The sequence below is a fragment of the Mchenga conophoros genome, linkage group LG22, assembly GCF_057382185.1.
Source record: "Mchenga conophoros isolate Kocher_MC1m ecotype Shallow Benthic linkage group LG22, M_conophoros_male_GT1.1, whole genome shotgun sequence".
Lineage (NCBI taxonomy): Eukaryota > Metazoa > Chordata > Actinopteri > Cichliformes > Cichlidae > Mchenga > Mchenga conophoros.
This window is the reverse complement of record NC_140546.1, coordinates 14,896,675-14,913,428: the sequence shown is the minus strand read 5'-3', so window position 1 is coordinate 14,913,428 and position 16,754 is coordinate 14,896,675. Positions and strand designations below refer to the sequence as shown.

Below are 16,754 nucleotides of genomic sequence, written 5' to 3'. Positions count from 1 at the left end.
AATATACATCATCTAACACTAGTTTCATTGTATAGCAATGAAGATGTCCATCTCACCTGAACTCCTGTTCGCTAACAACTTCACCCAAATACTCAATGATGAACTGTCCTGAGCGGAGAGACTCCTTGGTGCGGATGCCCCACCCTTTGCCCTCAGTGCGGAAACGCTCCAGACACTGGACCCACTCGTGTCTCTGGATATGCTGGTTGTCACAATGATCTCCACATGGACACGTGCTGGGAGAACACTCAGCAAAGCTCATCCTGTGAAAAATAATTTTTTAAAAAAATTATAAAATAAGGCTGCCATTATTGGAGCTTGGAAAGAAAAGCAACTGGACTTATTTAAGTTTCTTGAAGATGTTATTACCTGTCATCCGAGAAGCTTCTTGATTACCATGACAACCCCCCCATCCCCAAAACTCCAGACCTCTGAATCAGTCCACTCATTCTCAACTGTAAAATGCCCTATCCAATCAGAACCATGGAAGAAACTAACACCTTTGCCAAGCTGTTACAAAACGCTGTCAACTGCTGCAGTGCCACAGGGATATTTTCAACAGCCAGTGCTTGCTTGTTTTCAGCACCCCTGAGGCATGGTTTCTGTACAACATCTGAAGCACATTACTGTTTTTACTTTGCTCTGCTGCATGCTAAAAACTCAATAGGTTTGCAACACTTAAGATGTCAGATTGAAGAGGATATACTGGTTACAAACAATAAAAAAAAAAAAAAATCCCCTTCCTATGGAGATAAGTTTGACTGGAGAGAAAGACAGCCTGAAGATGGAGATGGAGTGCAATGGCTGGCATTCCTGTCTTGACATCATGTTTTGCCCTCTATTCAAAATCACTTAATTCCTAAAACAAAGCGATGTAAAATAACATTTCTAAACAAGCACATGGCTTCATCTGAATACTGAAAAGTAACATGAGACTTGTTGAAAACAACCAATTATGATGGTGTATCTTTACCTATTCAAGCATTCATCCATGCAGCCTTTTTCAGTTGAGTCTTCGGGAAGTCTACAGTTGCATGTAGTTGTTTCATAACCAGAGAGAGGCTTCACATCCACATAAACATCTATAAAACATAAAACAGAGTATTACCATATCATTCTTACAGTGTTTGACACACAAAGTTGAACTGTAGACACACATCTTTAATTCCTGTTTTTGTAACTAGTGAAGCAAATATCCTTATCTTATATATTTATAGGGAAACACCTGAGTTTAACAAAGCTACAAATTATATATAAATTTTTTTTTTTTGAAATTTAAAAAAAAAAATCCTTTCACTCACTTGATCTTATTTTTTTATAAAGGGGGACATCAGGCCTCTTGTGTAGCTGAAAGGAAGAAATAGAGCGGTAAATACAAAAGTGGTCGAAACAAAAATACATACTAAGAACCTCAGAAAGATTGATCACCTGATCATGTTTCCACAACCATAGGATGTCGTAAGGCAACTGGAAGTCAATGCGTTTCTGTCTCAGGTACTTTCCTGGGTGGGTGGGGGGTGGGGGGGATTTGGGAAGAGAGAAAAATCAGTCCGTTGTATTTATGCTTCATCTTATCATAGCTGAAAACACAGGCCTGTGATAAACAGAGGAGAGTCCTGTTCCAAGAAACAGGTTTATCTGGATAATTTACTAGAGCCGTTTGAATCTTGGACACGGACTGAAGCAAAATGAGGTTTTCTAGGTTTTACTTTCCCTCCCTTGGCAAGTCATACAGCTAACTGAGAAATTCAAATTTGTGAAACCTGCCAACGACTGAATTCTGCATAAAGAAATTTAAGAAATGTGCTCAAAACTTCAACTAAATAAATAATTAAATCTACTTTCAGCTGTTCCCATATTCCCCAATTTGTCTCTTTTCTATCGTTTACTTGTTAGGTAAATGATTAAATGACTACACTATGAATAAATAACTTGGTTTTTAGTGTTTAAAAACTCCTTGCTTCTTAAATTCTTTTTTTTTTTGATGATCATAAAATAAATCAATAGCAAAAATCTCAACTAATTAATTTTAAAACTCACCAACATGTATTGGAGCAGGAAACAATCCATACTCATGTTCCCCAGGTATATACTCTAGCTTCTCTTTCTTCAGCTGCAGAAACTGACTACGGGGGCTGTAGAAGAGGAAAAGAAAAATGTGAAGGCATTTCACTGGCTGTGCAGAAAAACTGTATGACACTATGAAGTGTTGCTATCTGAATTAAGGATTAGTAGGGAGAGGATTTGGATCTCCACGCCCCTAAGACTCACTCTTCAGTTTTGTACACATCAGAATATAACCCCGCTTTCTGGAACTTCTTCTTCGGAGGTCGTGCTGGTCTTTTCTCTCGCTGGGTGGCTATGGGCATAGGTGGAGCTTGTTCCCTGGAGACAGGGCCTGGGCCCTCTGATGAGCAGTGGCCATCTGGCTTGGTTTCCACTGAGCTAAAGATAGAAACATGACTTGGTTTCTAGTGACAACTGGACTTAATAAATGTTATACATACCACCACTGAATCCTAATATTAGTTTTCACTGTCATAGAGAAGAGTCTCTCAAGTCCAGTCTTGTTGAATATGCAATAGTGTATTATAATTTGCTTACCCATGAAGGCTCTGTAGCTCATCTTGGGTAAGCCAGCTCCTTCCTGTCCCAGGTCTGGACCTTGCCACAAGGCTCCCTAGGTTTTCCTCTCTTTCAGGCAAGTGTCCCTCCATGTCTTCAGCCTCCCTGTCCTCTTCCACATCCTCCTCCTCTTCCTCATCCCCTTCTCTCTCCCAGTGCTTTCGCTTCTGACCTTTTCTGCGTTGCCCCTGGACTACCGACTCAATAGCATCAGTCACAGTATCACCCTCCCACCCTCTTCCCTCTGCTAACCGTTCCACCCCTTTCTCCCGGTGCCGGACTTGATTCAACTCTACCACAGGTGGAGGGGACGGTGGTGGGGAGGGTAACGGGTGTTTCCTAGGACGTCCAGGCCCCCTCTTCTTTACCATGTTGTTTCCTGTACGGGCCTGTCTCTGCAGCTTCTTGGCACGCAGGATTTTGTTGACATGGAGCAGACTGTATTTGGAGGGCTGTACGCGATGGGAGTTGTGAGACAGTGAGACATCCAGGCAACACTCCTGAGAGGGAGAGAGGCAGGATGAGGAGGTTGAGCTGTGGGAGTGAAACAGAGAAGACTGATGATGGTGCTGTTGGCGGTGGTGCAGGGATCCTTCAGGTTCTTCCGAGGTTGGGAGTGTAACACCCCTTGTCTGGATACCTGATGACCCTGAGGAGAGAAACAGAAAATGAATGGTCTAAATGAATCTTAAAAATGCTAAGTAGCAACAGGACAGTTAACACGTCAGCACTCAGGAAACAGTGATACTATGCTTATGCATGTCTTCTCTTGTTCCTTTAGGTCCTTTTCTATTCTCATACATGCTTCTAATCACACTTCATTCCTTTTTGATTTTTGTTAATCCAAGAGTAGCAGAAAAAATCTGCTAAAATGCAGAAAAACTGCTGAAATCAGTACAACTTGTTCTTTGGTCATATTTCTTCTATAAGAAAACAAAAACAAGTACATAAAAAAAAAACCCGCAGCACCTCTAAAGTGTGTAAATCATCCCCTAGATGTATTCCAACACTTCCAACAATATTCTTTACACAAATGAAGAAAAAAAATGTTTAAAGGACACTGTACACTAACAACAAAACTTCAACCAGCCTTGAAGCATGGGGGAGGAGGTATCATAGTCTGGGACTGCTTTGCAATCCTTTAAAGGACAATGAATTAAAAATGAGTGAATTTTACGAGACAATGTCAGGGAAGCAGTCCATGCCCTGAACCTTAGAAGACACTCTGGGTGATGAAACAAGACAAATGACCCAAATCCCATAATTAAGTAATAGCAGAATGGCTAAAAAATAAGAAAATACGGGTTTTGGAATGGTATGGAAATAGAAAGTGAGAGGCTAAAGAAACTGTGCTGCTATTTTTCCCCTCATTAATATTGATCTCCTGCATCTTCTTAGAATACTTCCTTCCCTGGTCTGACCTTAGGAAACCATATTTCTAAGTTGTTTTTATTTTTTTCATTTCAGACAGACCCTAATGTTTTAAGAATGTCTACACCATCAAACTTTACACAGTTTCATTTAACGCATTTAATATGTCTTTTTACTTGACAAAAAGAAGCATTACTCTTACTCCTAACTCAAAATCCTTTCATTTTTTGGTCACCCATACAAATGGTTTATTTTGGCTGAAATATGACTTTCAAAAGAAATGCCAAAATAATAATATAACAATTCATACACTTAAGTGGATAGAAGTTGCTGGCAACTGTACAAGTCTGAATGAATCATTAGACACATTGTGTATGCATTTAGATTAAACCCTCTTTACTTCATGGTAGGGTTTTTTTTAAATAAGGACATTTAGCATAAAATGTGTGCCAAATCAAACATGCAGATCGATCTGCTGTGGTGACCACAATAAGGAAATAAGGAAGCACCTGAAAGTACAACCTCCTCCTCCTTTACTAGACAATACTGAACTGACACACAGCAGACCGCAAATCACCCTGTAATATAAGGTCAGAGTGCGATGATCAGTTAATTAGCCAATCACTGAACCATATTTTTAACAGTCCAAGGTGCTGTGACACTCTTTGAATCTGCCCATCTCAACGGAAACCTCTTTCACATCTATTCACACGTCCTTTTCCAAAACATCCCTTGCACTCTTTTTGCTACACGTCACTATCTCTACACCCACTACCCTGTCATTGTATATTTGTCAACTTCTGTCATTCCCCACTTGCGTTGTGTGGCAACCCAGTCCCCACCCTTGGCCTCCCCTACCTTCACAGTTCTGTCTGTGACCGCTGGGTGACCCCATCTCCTAAACTCTAATCCAGGATTACCCTGGCTTGGTTTGAACTGCATCATGCTGCCTCAACAAGGACCTTTCGGCTTCCCATATTACTCATAGACACACGCATAAACATTAGGTGATACTCACATACAGTCAGCCTACCAGTGCTCATACACACGTTACAGCTCGTTAAGAGCCTCACAGATGAAGCGAGATCTCTACCACGGCACTGTGTCTTACATCAGCAACATTAAACCAACCCAGGTGCTGGGTGTACCGATGGATAGGACTAGGCCCCACATTCTGAGCTTTTGAGGGAAAAGACTACTAAGTATAGCACGTTAACAAAATACTCCACCCTTCTAGCAAGATGAGCCCTGGCAGAAATGCTATATCTATAACTGTGGCTAACCACACACACAAAGGAGCTAGTTTAAGCAATTATGTATGCTTTTTTTGCCATGCTGGTAACCACTACTAAGAGCTACCAAATGTTAGAGCGTATGCAAACAAGATGTCATTGTGTCTTTAAAGTGGGCTTGTTCACTAAAATAAATGACCCATCCAGCTTAGTATTTTTTTTCTTCCTAACACTGGAGAATTGTTAATTTTCCAGTTTTGTTGTGAGGTATGGATTTGAGACCCCAGTTGCTGTGCCATATGGCAACAGCTGCCCACATAAAGGAGTTAGTGCCGGATCTAAATGATTGGACACTGTGCCAGTTTTGCCAGAGCTGTCCAAAACTATAAAGCCCATCAAACAGCAGCCAATCACATTTAGACACAGAATTCACAATACAACTGCATCAGAACTATTTTAGGAAGCATGATTTTGGTGGAAAATTAACTCCTGCAACCTTTAACAATGTCACATTTAATTTGGGTCAAATGATTTTCTGTACAGAAAAGTTATCAAAGACACAAGCTTGAAAAGCTACACAGATCATAAAGGATTTAATGGATGAAATATCCAAGAGGAGGTGAAGGCAAACTGCTCCCTGCTGCTTTAAAATATTACGTTTTTAATAACCTATGCTACAAACATGCCAAGATTATTCAAGCAAGGTATTAAGCAATTATGTTTTCCTGCCACTTTGCATTTACTTTTTTTTTTGAAGCTCTGCCATAAAATTAATTTTACTATGGGGTACACTAGGAGCACATTTAATTGGAATGCCGTCCAAATACACCATCACTACCTATGATCTACATAAAGAAAAAAAAGAAAAATAAACCACCACCAGAAATTCTCCTTTACTATAAATGTCAACTAAAGCTGAAAATGTTTTTTTGTTTTGTTTTTTTTTTTTTTTTAATTATTCCTAACCCAAACAACAGAGATTCCAAAAGTGCCTTACCCATCTCTCTCCTCTCTGCTGAAGTTGAGTGTTCCTTCCTCATTGGCCGGTCCATGTGAGAGAAGCTGGAGCTCTCTGTAACTACATCAGTCTTTCTGCTCCTGCCTCCTTTCAGTGAAGTGCGGGTGATTGCTGAAGCAAACAGATTTGTACGCTTTGGAGAATCGTGGGTTTCTACATCCTCTGTGGGAGTGAGAGGCTCCTCATCCTCACTGTCCGAGCAGCCCGCTGGGTCTTCTGCCCGTCCGTCTGAGAAGGAACCCTGGCCAGGAGCCAATTGACTCCGTGACAGCTTTGAGTAGTCTGCTTCAGAGTTGCCTATTCTGAACCAGGACTCAGCTGAGTGGCCCTTTGAGCTGTTGCCCAATGCAAGCCTTGAAGGTCCGAGACAGGACATGGAGCTCTCTTTGCGCTTGTACCTTTCAGCAGATGAGGATGAGGAAGAAGAGGGGGAGTTAGCAGAGGTAGTGGCAGCTTGCTTGCTGGCACTGGTGCTGGAAGTGTCTCGTCCAAAGCGGCATCGCTGTAAAGCCTCTGCCATTCCCAAACCACTAACTCGCTCTCCTTTCCCAGATGTTCCACTGTCAGAAATCCCTGCACTAGCTCGGCTCCCTGATCCACCTCTTGCTGCTTCCTCCCTGTCATCCTCAGCACAGCGTTCTCTGTGTTTGTGCCTGTGTTTATGTTTGTGGTGCCAGTTGAAGGAGAGCTCAGAGGACATGGGTGGGTATAGGACAGGAGGCCGTCCTGCTCCCAGGTACTCCTGCCTTAGCAGCTTGTGTTTTTTCTTGTGAAACTTTGAGTGGTTCAGCAGGAGATGTGATGGGTGGTGATGATGTAAGAAAGATGTGGGGGGAGGTGGGAAAGACGGTGAGTGGTGAGTGTGATGTGATGGGGCCGTATGGGGTGACTGGTGGTGTGGGTGGGGATACAGCGCACTTGCTGGAGGATAACCTCTGTAATAGCCCAACCCCAGAGGTCCTGATGAGTAAGGAACATAGGAGGGGTGGTAGAAGCCTCCACTTGAAAGGGGGAATCCAAGTCCAGGTACAAATGGAACCTCAGACATAGACTCCCTCAGTTTGGGAGGCCGTCCACGTTTCTTCTTCATATCCGGTTTACGAACATAGTGCAACGGGTCACAGGAGTATGGTGGATGAGAGTAGAAGCTGCCAAAGTTAACCCTGAAGATTGTAGGCAGGAGGTCTCTGTGAACATAATGATGCGGTGGAGGGCCACCTGTGCCTCCTATGGCGCCAGCAGCCCTGCCACCCACCCCTGGCACTCTACTTGATCCCGCTGCTATGCCTATTCCGCTTCCGAGCCGGTGCCCTGTGGTGCGGTGAGTTATGCGTATTTCACTTAGTCGCACAACAATCTCGTCCAGCTCAGCGAGGAAGTCTGGGTCGAGCCGTCGGGAGCGTAGCTGTAAGTACTTCTTCTTGCGTTTCCTCTTCTGCCTCTTTAGCTTGTCATAGCCGGGGCAGCCATGGCTTCGGCGTTTGCATTTGTGCTTATGTTTCTCCTTGTGTCCCACTAAGGTTGTGGCGGGAGCTGCTGGGTGAGATCTTCGGGGATCAGGCGATGACCTTGTCCCATGGGGTGATGGAGACGGTGAAGGATGTTCCATAAGTACATTGCTGTGTCGACGCCTGCCCCTTGAGTTAATGCCCATCCCTGGACCCATAGCTGAACCCATGACCCCTGGCATTAATAATCCACCACCCATCCCAGGTGGGATGCCAATTGCACCCAAGCCACCTGCTCCTCCAGCTTTCTCACCACGGTCAGAGGTGCTGTTATTGTCTGTCCCTATACCACTGTCACTGGGCACAGTCTCCTCGCTGTGTGACTCACTCACTGGTGATGGCGTGGCTTCTTTTAGCTCACTCAGAGGGGCAGGGGAGGTGGGATGGAGTGGCCTGGGAGGGGAAAGCTTATGATAATGGTAGTGCTGCCTATAATGGTGATGGTGGTGATGATATCCACGGCAAGATGACTTTTTCTGGGAGGCTACTGGGACACCAGACGATGACATCGAGCCCATGACTGGGTTACGAGGATTAGGAGCTGAAAAGGTTGGAGGAGGAAGCGAAAACGTGTTATGACTATGATGGGAGTTGGAATAGTGAGAGTGACCTGCGAAGTGCACTGAGCCTGGCTCCACAAAGCTACCATCGCTGATGGGACTGTGGCCTCCACTCAACTGTGAGAGGGAGGGTGAGGAAAAAACCTCTGAGGAGAGCTGGTGCTGCTGATGGGACTGTGACTGATGGGGATGAAGAGGGGAAGTGGTGTTTGGAGATATAAAGGTTTCTGAAGGTGACATTGTAGCTGAGACATTAGTTGCCACTTTTGGTTTACGGCCTCTCCTTTTACCCATGTATATTGTGCCCTTTTTACTGACATTAATTTGAGGCCCTAGTTTTCCTCCAAAAGAAGCAGCTAGGGATGACAACGACTGCGTTGCAGCTTCTGCTGTTGCAGCCATGCTACTAGTGGTGCCTTTAGGGGTGTCTTCTGACCTTGGGCCTAAAAGGATTTGACTGAGAATACGCTTCCGCTTAACGCTTTTCATCTTATTGATTTTGCCAATAATAGTTTTCATGATAAGCTGCCCGTTTCCTTTGTTGCGGAATCTTTCCCCTGCTTCTGGAGCCAACGTGGGAGGCTGACCCTCCTGGGGTAAAGTAGGAGGAAGGCGCTTGGGGCGCCCACGTTTCCTAGGCATAGGTTTAGGAGGGTTTAAGTCTACCTCGGGGTGAAGAACAGGTGGGTCCTGTTCTTCTTTGGACTTCAACAAAGATGAAAAGACCTTAGAGGGTTGTAGCTTGTTAGGGGGATTCCCACGGGCCGGTGCATCAAGCCTTGGCATTTTAGACTTTGGCCTTCCTCTTTTTTTAGGCTGGGGTGGGAAGAGCTGTGACACTGAATTTTGTGACACAGGATTTGGTTTGACCTTATTTGGATTTGGGGGCCTGCCTACAGGTCTTTTAACTGGTGGCGTTGGAATTTCCAGGCTTGAAGATAAAGGCATGGTGGTTTTGTTCTCAGTGAAGAGACTGTCCGGGCTTCTCTGACTTTGGGCCTTTAGCATAACACGTGTCCAGCGGGGTTTTCTTCCCCTGCGCTTTTTAAGGGGTTTGCTGTCCTGCTCTGCTGGAGAGTCTAGGGATGAATCAGGAGAGTCATCTCTGAGAGGCGTCTGTGGGCTTTCTTCTTCATCATCTTCATCTTCATCATCATCATCATCATCATCATCATCTGGCTCCAGTGGGGAAGGTGTCCTTTGTCTAATAGACTCAGTGGGACTGCTAGTCCAACCGCTTCGGTTACTATCCTGGTTGGGACTACGTTTACTTGGACTAGAACTTTTTCCCCTCTCAACTCGTACTGACTGGTTGCTTCCCCCTTTCTCTTTCCCTTCTGGCCTTCCAGTTGCTGCTGAAGGGGGGCACTTGGATAAGTCTCTGGGGATGTCCCTGTCTTGCTCTCGCTCACCTGCACTGCTTTCTTCTGCGAGGGCAGGAGACTCTCGTGCATGGTGTCCTTGTGAGGGAACAGGGGAGCCCAGGTGACTCACTGCACTCACCGTCCTCTGCTCCACCGATGATGATGAAGATGATGAAATTGGACACAATGAAGGTGACGTGGTATGGGGTAAGGAGTGAGCAGGGTGTAACGGTTGCTTAGAAATGCTACTGTTGCTGCTGTCACTGTTGCTTTCATTTGACAGGACTGTCAGGCGGTTATTGCCATAGGTGAATGCTGGGCTGTTGCTGCGACTACTGCTGTTGGTGCTGCTCATGCTGATACTGTTGTTTCCGTTGCTGCTAGCAGCTTTCCCAGTCCCATCCAAGTCCTCGTTCCTCAGCGGCGTCAGGGTGGTTGAATTTTCTAAAATACTGTCTTTGCTTCTAGACCCATATGGCCGACCAGGTGGTCTTGACACAGGAGGTGGAGGAGAAAGGTGAACCATTCTTGAATATGTGTTCCTATTGGCCAAAGCTCTGTCTCGTTGCTTGGCTGTAGGGGCCATAAAGCCTGAGCTCGGAAGAGGAGGGCTGGGATCAATCTTTGCAGGTTTGGCTGGCTTAGGGGTCTTGGATGGTGGACAAGTTGCTATTAGTTGAGCTAATTTTTCAGTGACGGTTGGCGCTCCCCAACTCTGAAGACCTTTGTCCTTATCTCTTTGACTGTCTGTGCTGTAGGTGCATTGAGGAGGCTTAACACCTTCAAGGCTGGGTTCTTTCGTTAAAGATAATGGCGGAGATGGTGAAGATGTCCGGGGGTTGGGTTGCGGAGCTGGCGCTTTCTTCCCAGAGGAATGCGTTTTGCTGTCTGGTGGAGGGCGGTGAAGGTTAAGTGGTCTCTCAGATGTGGTGGTAGCTGCTTTTGTGTCTGACTTTGAATCAGACTTGCAATCCATCTTTGGTGGACCCTGGAAGGGTGTTAGGGAGAAAAGGCAAGGGATTAATGAGAATAATAGAGATGAATAATTATTATGGTAAAGAAATAACAAACACACCACCCAAATTTCTAAATTATATATATATATAATTTTGAATGTGGTAAACAAGCAGCAGAGGCGCAAACTAGGACTGCTTGATTTGCAATTTGAAGAAGGTAATGTACAATATTAAAGTTAAATATTATCTTTTAGATATATACAGCACCAGGTACATCATAATTAAGACGTAAGCAATCTTGCACAACATTAAGCAATATTTTAAAATAAAGCGTAAAACAGAAACTGACACACATCATGACAACACACATGGGAAGTATCAGCAGCAAGTGAATGTTACACATTCATTGGTAAGATCTTTACTCCAACGGTGCTTCACAGGCATGGCCAGAGGGGGAAGTTACCCTCAGCTCAATAACACTTATTAGGGTCAGACTGAGGACAGAGAGGGAGAGTGAGAGAAAGGGGTCATGCGGGGATGGGGGTGGAGAGTACACAGCCAGGCAGAGGACAGACGACACAGACGGAGGGTGATTGAAGGGGCCAGTGAGCGATGAATAGAGGCAAGCCAACTGAGAACACAATGAAAACTAAAGTAAAATTTATGCTCTGCTCTTTACTAGCGTAATAACACTGTGATTACTAGAGTAGCTTTGCTGTAGACCCGTGGCTGACCAATAACATTTTAAGGAAGTAAGGTGAATGAAAATAATTATACTAGTTGTCATCACTGAATGTTTAATTTTGTTCAAAGTGGAAAATCACTGCTGAACCAAAATAAATAAAATCCACAGCATCTAGCCTCCATACCTTTTTTGCCGGAGCGTTCCCATTCATTTGGGAGGGTGTCAGGGTGGTAGTGCTGGCAGGAGGAGGAGCTAGAGGAGGTGGTGTGGGAGCTTTAGCAGTTGGGGCTGTTGAAGATGATGAGATGGGTGGTCTGTTTACACTGGGACTCTTTTCCCTCTCTTTTTCTCTGCCCTGTGAAGGACTCTGGCTCTGACTGCCCGCCCCGTCACCTGTGGCGCCTGCACGGTTTCCACGGGCATTACCTCCTCCACGACCCGTATGCCTCACAGTGGCTCTGAAAGCCGGTCGGCAAACATAGTTCTCCAGGATCTTAGGAGGCTTCTTCATGCGTTTCGCCTGGAGGCCAATCTTCAGTTTGACATTGCCCTCAGACAGGCTGCTCTCTTTGATGGAGAAATGGGACTGGTCACCACCGGCACCTCCTGGCCCGCCTGTGCCTCCTGCACCAGCAGATGCGGTGGGGGTTCCCTCCTTCTCTCTGTCCCTCTTCTTTTCCTCCTCTTCTTCTTTCTTCCCACCCGCTCCCTCCTTCTCTCGCTCCCCTGTGGGAGCACCGGACAGGAGAGGGGGTGGAGTTGCAGTCCTCCCTTGAATCTTCTGATCCATTAGATTGTTTGGGGTGGGGGGTGGGGGGGTACAAGTTTATGGAGTTTAAGGAGTGGTTAATGTGGATACCAGGTAGAGTTTTTGTCTGGGGATGGGATAAGGGTGAAGGGGGGAAAGGGGGAGGGGGATAACGGTGAGGGTGAAGCTCTCCTTGCTTTGAGGGCTTCTCTCCCTTCCTCGGCTGTCCAGCCCTATTTCTCCGTCCTTCAACTGCAGGACCAGGGACAGGTAGAGGGGAGAGAAAGAAGAAAAGGGAGGGTAGAGAAGATAAAAATAAATCCCACATTAGTCACTGAAATAGAAAAACAGAAACACTGACAGTTTTAAACAGTCTTAAAATGAACGCTGGTGAAAGGCAGACAGAGAGCAACAATTTTATTATCTGTTTGGTTAGAGTGTCCTTCATCTCATCTCTGACACTTTTTATGGTGCGCTCATCCTCATAGATTATAACAATCTGTGACCTATTTACACAGCAAAGTCCCTTCTACCTCACCTCAGAAATGTAACCTTAGGAACAAGGACTTTGAATTGTCCACCTGCGATTTCCAAAGCAGATTTACTTTAGAGCAGTGGCTTCCAAACTAAGTGCCTAGAGACAGGTCCAGGTGTGGTTAGGGATTTTTTTTTTTTGAAAAGAAAAAAAATTATTATTGCAGGATCATAGAAAGTGGTGAATGACAATTTTCAGTTTACTATGCCAGCGCACATCAAAAGGCCTTGACTGATGCTAAAGACAACAGCATTTGTCAGAAACGCCTGTGAAAGCCACCAGTCATATGGCTTTAACTAGACCAGGGATAGCAACAAGTCAACATAATGCCAAGCAAGCTCTAACCCAGAAATGGCAAGAACGCATCTATGACTGCATGCAAGTGTCTGTCACGGGCATGGATATAAATTAGAAGCCAGTGGAGTTTAGTCCAAAAGTAATAACATTGTAAAAATCAGGCCCAATAGTTCATTTGTCTGACAATACAATGAAAATAGCCACTCGTGCCATTCCAGATGGCATTAGAGGCTATTTTCCCCCTTGAAATTTTGTTTGGCTTGCTCTTTGGTGTTCCTTGGAGTCAGTAGTTGATCCCACAGCACTGCCACATCCTTCCAAGTGTTACGGAGTAAGATGCAGAATGAGCAATCCCTTAAGTGTTCTCATTAGCTGCAGTGAAAACGGTTGCCTGTGATAGTGGCAGCTCACAGCTCACACGCTAGCAGCAGAGAGCAGCATGCTTCTTAATTGTCCTCTTTGGGAGGACAGCCCAATTCAATGAAGTTGTCTACAGCTCCCCGCGGCCTCTGAGTGATTTAATGCGGATTTGCCCCCAAGCAGGTGCTTTCTCTGGGTGAAGTCATTTGGAGGCAATTCAGAACTGTGACCTCAGCACACTAGGTCTCTGGGACTAGACGAGAGGATCCAGCCGCCTTTTCCAGCCTGAGTGATCAAGCGTCAAAATGCCGGCGGTTTTTCTGCATCCTACATTAGTGGAGAGCACTAAAGGAGGTACTTAATGGAGCCTCAGGAAAGTCATACAAGTCATCACATCAGTAAAGCATCACGGTAAGATGAGGGGGGAAAAGGAAAAGGAAATCTTCCTTGCTATAGTCTTACACCATGTTTGTTTTGGATTATGACAGTGGAAAACAGTAGTAGAGATTTTTTTAAACCACACAGTAAACACTGCAGAATTTTTGGATTCTTGCCTGCGGTTCCCCACATGGTCCTTTCAGTGTTTATTTCAATTACTCACTCCATTTTGCCTCAAAACTGCACACTCCCCCTCGCTACACATACCACACTGAAAATCACACCTCCCACTTTTCTTTAACACTCCATCAATCTCGGTGTTCTTTCCCCCGGTTTTCTTTAAGCTTTTCCATCCTCTTCCTCCTCGATTTCGCAAACTTGGAAAGCACTGAGAACAGCACACAAACTAAAGTCACTGTGTTCCCACTTTAATCAAAAACACATTTCACCCATCACCCACCCCACCAACTCCCTTTCCCTGTGTCCTTTTTACACACAGTGACAAATGTTCTCCTCTTTCTTTTATGCTCACGGTGATGGGAGCTGCTTCCGTCGCACAACAGCAGCAATGCCAAAAATAAGCCACTTTAGTACCCAACTCTGTGGACAGCTAGTGACACAAGTCGGCAGAAAAGCCTCCCAGAGAGTCAAAACATTCCCCTCACCTCTAACAAGCTAAGTCAGGTCATTTACTGGCATTCGCTCCCCTGCTGATAATCTGACACCAGGCCACATCGCTTTCTAATTTCTCATTGATCAGCCTTAACACTCAAGTGTATCATTTTCATGTCTAGCGCTGAGGTACTTTTTGTATATGTGAAGCAGTTAAACTGCACTACAGTCATTTCATTGCCATAGTCATACTGCAAAACAACTGAATAGCAACACTTGTGGTTTTGAAGGCTGATATTAGTCACGCCTGTCTGTCCTTTGCTTTTGTTTTCTGAGAAGACCAGTATGCAATGCTATGAACGCAAACAAATGCCAAAAGAAAAACGACAAGATTCAACAATCAATTTCACTCCAACAACCTAAGAAATAGCAGAGCAGGGAGGAACGTAGTAAACAACTCCTGCTCCCCCTCTCTCATTTCTTCCCCCCTTTACTCCCTCCCTCCTTTCACTCCCTCCTCACTTTTGCACACGTTGTTCATAACTGCTTATTTCCCTTTGGCCATAGCAATAGTATCCCACCCACCCACCAACCAACCCACCCCCTGCATCATTCACATGAGGGCTGGCGTCTGCCCTGAGAGCTCCCTGTCATTTCCAGAGCTCCACTGGTATTACTACAGGGCCGTGCTCAGAGGAGGGGGTGGAAGCAGGCAAATTCCTCTACTACTACAACCACCAGCACCACCACTGCCGCCGCTGCTTTGTATCACCCAGCAGCGGAAGTGCTATAGAATTGTAACAGACCGTTGCTTTAAAAAAGAAAGAAGCGGGGACAATGATTAAACTCCGTTAACTCGCTGCGACAAAGCGGAACAGAGAGGCAGGTGTCATTCACACCTGCACCGTGCAAACATCTCCCCCAGCAGCTCAGGGAAGTTCAACCAGAGGACTTCCAGTACAGCGCAAAAACATGCGTGCACTTTAATTTAGAACAAGAAGAAACATGGCTAACCAGAGCATGAGTGAGCAAACCAAATAATGTTATCTGCTTTCGGTTTCCTGTGCAGTCAACACAGCCCCTCAAGGGACCAACTCATGAGTCTGCGAACCGATCAGCCCTAATTTCCCCCGCAACTGCCCTTATCTAGTCATACTCGTAATTACTGTCTTGATACAAAAGAAACCGAGTATCTACATGCGGTTCTGCAAGCATGCTTTTGGGGTGGGAAAACGTCTACTCCTGCGTAAACAACACCTATCAATGTGCATCATTTCCACTCACCTCTGAAATAGTCCAGAAACGGTGTTCACATTATTTGGCTGTGTCCTGTCTTCTTGTGTATCAACGTGGTGGCCACATTTCCCCCCCCCTTTTATTAAAATTATCTTCCAACAGCTGAAAAGCCAAAATGAAAATAAAAAAAAACATGATCAGAACAATTTAAAAAGGGCTACAGTTTAAATATATCTCAACGCTGTTGTAGGAGTATTACAAACAACCTCAAACGGAAACCACTGCACACAGCTCCTGACCACTCACTAAAATTGATCGTTAACCTTGCCAAGCTCCAAGACACAAAGTTGCTGAGTGCCAACATGCAAAGCACCCCCACTCGCTCCCCCTTAACAATTTTATTTCCACAACACTTAGCACTAACAGCCGGAGCGGTAAAGTAATAGATCGCCACTTGGAGCTTAATATAACCCCATGCATCACGAAAGTGTTGTTTATTTTGTAAAGAGTCAGCCCGTACAATCAGTCCAATAATAGACACGGGGCTACAGTCTGTATCAATGGCATTGGCAGCAGCTAACTAGCCATCTACAGCAGCCTGTTTGAGAGCTATTTAAGCAAATTTCACTTAACTTAGACGCCGTGTAGGCAGCAAATGAATAACAAACGCCTACAGCTTTCATACAATTTGTGTAAACCGAGTGAAAGTGACACAACCCGGGACAAGTGATGTACATAATCTTGCATCTCCGTCACATTCTCGCAGGCACTCGTGTTACTACATCTCAGCTACGACGGCTAGCGATGCACTAGCAAGTGAGCTAAACCAGAAAAAAATCTCCCAACATTACCTCAAAGACAAACGCGCAATTAAATCTGCTTAAAAACGCGAGTAAAACAAAAACAGGGACTTATATTCCGGCGGTATAAAATAAAAGGATGCAGGGCTGTGTGGGTTATTTAAAAAAAAAAAAAAAAAACACTAACTGTCAACAAAATGGCGGCTGCGTTGAATCAACAGAGACCCGAAATGGATCTCCCTCTTATTTCTTCGTCCTCGGTGCCTAAATCCTTTTTTCCTCACGGCGACTGGTATCCGTAATATCTCCCGAGATGCTCCGAAATCCACTCCGACACACCATTAGCTGGGCCTGGATGTGTCAGCGCGGGCCTCTCTCGTCAATCGGGCCTCCATGTCTGCTCAGCCCGTATCGCTACTGTGTCAGTACAACACGGGCATTCTCGGTCCCTGAGAGGAGGGAGGGAGGG

General features: G+C 45.1%; 1 protein-coding gene across 3 annotated transcripts in view; it reads right to left on the bottom strand.

Moving 5' to 3' along the window:
* Nucleotides 1–16,754, bottom strand: part of ash1l (ash1 (absent, small, or homeotic)-like (Drosophila)) — a 31,179-nt gene extending 14,425 nt beyond the window's left edge. For all 3 annotated transcript variants that reach the window (XR_014890562.1, XM_085263437.1, XM_085263438.1), the window contains exons 1-11: nt 16,473–16,754; nt 15,534–15,647; nt 11,504–12,319; nt 6,226–10,666; nt 2,605–3,274; nt 2,272–2,445; nt 2,041–2,135; nt 1,429–1,502; nt 1,302–1,347; nt 974–1,082; nt 57–263 (exon numbers count right to left, since the gene is read on the bottom strand). Coding sequence is in view for 2 of the 3 variants with exons in the window: in XM_085263437.1 (XP_085119563.1) it covers nt 57–263; nt 974–1,082; nt 1,302–1,347; nt 1,429–1,502; nt 2,041–2,135; nt 2,272–2,445; nt 2,605–3,274; nt 6,226–10,666; nt 11,504–12,109 (6,422 nt within the window). In the remaining variant the exon portion in view is untranslated. The remainder of the gene's footprint in view (nt 1–56; nt 264–973; nt 1,083–1,301; nt 1,348–1,428; nt 1,503–2,040; nt 2,136–2,271; nt 2,446–2,604; nt 3,275–6,225; nt 10,667–11,503; nt 12,320–15,533; nt 15,648–16,472) is intronic.